The sequence below is a fragment of the Triticum dicoccoides genome, chromosome 6B (genome assembly GCF_002162155.2).
Source record: "Triticum dicoccoides isolate Atlit2015 ecotype Zavitan chromosome 6B, WEW_v2.0, whole genome shotgun sequence".
Classification (NCBI taxonomy): domain Eukaryota; kingdom Viridiplantae; phylum Streptophyta; class Magnoliopsida; order Poales; family Poaceae; genus Triticum; species Triticum dicoccoides.
Window position 1 is genome coordinate 518,839,489 of NC_041391.1, and position 2,785 is coordinate 518,842,273.

At 36.3% G+C, this 2,785-nt stretch overlaps 1 protein-coding gene across 1 annotated transcript in view; it reads right to left on the bottom strand.

The window, feature by feature from the left end:
* Positions 1-1,778: 1,778 nt before the first annotated feature.
* LOC119320032 (uncharacterized protein At4g15970-like) overlaps positions 1,779-2,785 on the bottom strand; it is a 5,409-nt gene continuing 4,402 nt past the window's right edge. The window contains exon 5 of the mRNA XM_037594179.1: positions 1,779-2,294. Within this exon, the coding sequence (XP_037450076.1) occupies positions 2,235-2,294 (60 nt within the window). The 3' untranslated portion in view covers positions 1,779-2,234. The remainder of the gene's footprint in view (positions 2,295-2,785) is intronic.

Below are 2,785 nucleotides of genomic sequence, written 5' to 3' on the forward strand. Positions count from 1 at the left end.
TTAGTCTACAGAGACAAGATTTGATATGAGCACGGACCATATCCATTAGTCTATAGCGACAAGACTGTACCTGCTTGACATAATAGCGAGATCATGATTGTGGCTGAGCGCTTGAGCGTTTGTAGAGAAAAACATACATTTTGGACCCTGCACTCCACTTCAGGTGATCCTAGAAAAATCATTCAGAGCTTACAAAAATTACTGAACTTATATTTCAAAATATATAAATTTTTACCGGATATTCAATTTGGCTCTAGGGAGCACATGCTCGTGCGTGCCAGAAATGGATTTTACAAATGTCAAAAAAAATTTAGAAATGTTCATTGTCACATCCAAATGCTGTCTGCAAATTTTCAGGGGAAAAACTTAAGCATTTTGACCTGTGTAAAAAAACAAGTGGAACAACAAATGCTACCTTCAAATGTTACACTTAGTTTAGTTTTTTTTTCACCGACAAAGCACTGTTATCCCGTATCGCATGAAAATTGTCAAGCACACTTGCTACACTAACATGTACATCTACAAAAAATATCAGAATTTTTTAAGTTTATTTACTATTTATTTTGATTTTACTGTTCATTAGGGAGCATATGCTTCCCAGAGCCAAAAATCCGCATCCTTGTTTTACAGTAAACTTCATATTATTAGAACACATAAAATTTCATAAAAAATAGAACAATTATATGTGGGGAAAAACCGTGATACATTCAGAGTTGAGCGCTTGAGCATTTTGTAGGAAAAAAACGTGCATTTAGGATCCTACACTATAGATGATCCAAGAAAATTATTTAGAGCTATAAAACTTACTCCCTCTGATCCAAAAAAAAGTGTCGCAGTTTTGAACTAACGTAAACTGCGACACTTTTTTTTAGAATCGGAGAGAGTACTTGATTACATCTAAAAATATAGAACCTTTTCATAATAAACTTCAAACTATTTGAACAAATATAAACTTCCACAAAAAAGGAAGAAAATGTGCGAAAAGAATAGGAAAATAAAAAACCCAGGAAATTAGGTTTTTAATGTTTACCTCTATATTTCAGGAAAATCTGAATTTTTCGGGTATTTAAACATCAATCTGATTCAGCTTGACCTATAATTTGGTAAATTTATTAGATCTATTTCTCTTAATTATAGATCTAAACTTGATCCACAATTATTTTATAGATTTTTTTATCATGGAATATTTTTTAACTGCTAAATCTAAAGTTGATCCGCAATTATCTTTTAGAATTTTTAATCATGGATTTTATTTTTTTGCACTTGAGTTGAATTCATAGGATCAAACCAAATGTGAAATCATATTTAAAAAAAAAGAATGATATTTAGAAAGTCGCAAATACAAATTTACCTCCTGTAGTACACGTGGTTTTACAGTTTCAGTGTTGTTGGTAGTCCTGGTTCTGTTTGCCTAAATGAAATCAAAGTTTACCAATAAGGAAAACTCTCATTAACGACTTAAATTTGAACTTTCTAAATTTGCATGATTCTACCAGCTACAATCTGTATATTTCCTTGCCTCAATGCATTTGTGTTTAACAATTAATGAGGTCAAAATAGCTAGCAGCCTAAAACACTTCTCTTTTGCATGACGTACAATTGGTTTCCATTTTCTAGTGGACTGCAACTAAAATTCCTCCCTCGGTTCTGTCAAAACAAAAAATTCCTTCCTCAGTATTTCGATTTTCTAGTGGATATCAACTTAAGTTCCTTCCTCGGTATTGAACCTCTTGATTCACAGGATTTGATAATACATGAAATACTCCCTCTGTACACTATTGAATTGCAAAAACGTCTTATAATTAGTGTACAGACTACAGAGGTAGTAGAACACAAGAATATGATAGGAACACATGACTCGAATAAGCACAGTGAAATAAAAGTCAAAGCAATGTCAATGGGAAAACAGAATGCCATTTACGTCATTTCTGGAAATCTTTCTGGAAATCCTGGGTTGTTTCACTTTCTGGAAATCCTGCGTTGTTTCACTTGAATCTGAGATCGGATGATAGTTGTAGTTTCATTTATATTTCTTTACTCCATTCCTTTGAATCAATCAAAAGAATGTATAGTGCCATCAAAGGGAAATATATATTCTCATGTTTTTCATTCACTTTACCAAATGAATTAAGTGAGCCTCAATGCATTAGAAACAACAGGACTCCTATAAACACTGAAAATACCATTCCACCCCTCATTCAGTCATTCTGCATGGTCATGGATACACTGGGAAGTCATAGCCAGTTCATCTTTTGCTGTGCCGATGCCTTCAACCCTTGAACTTGGAATGTTCCCTATTGATAATGTCACAAGTCACGAATTAAGATTCACCGTCACGTTCTAAAATTTCATTCTTGAACATTGCGACAATTATAAAGTTGCATCATGCTAGTTTTTAGACTATCAATAAGAGGAGAAAAAGGGCTTCCACTAAAAGGCAAGGAAACTATGTGTCAGGCTTATGGAAATCATCAGTTGAGGTGATTTAAGTAGTATAGTTACTTAGAGCAACTCCAGCCGCACCCCCAACAGCACACACACACACACACACACACACACACACACACACACACACACACACACACCGGCGCCATTTTTTAGCGCCGGCGCCCAAAAAACGGCCCAGCCACGCCCCCAGGGTCTCGTTTTTCGCCGGTTTGGGCCGAAATAACAGACGGCGAACCCGAGCCAAGCCCAAGCCCCCGGGGGCACCGGCCGAAGCGAAAAGGCGCATGGGTCCGCCCTGTCGGCGAGAGAAGGCCCTTTTCCCGCCTTTCCCCTCCGT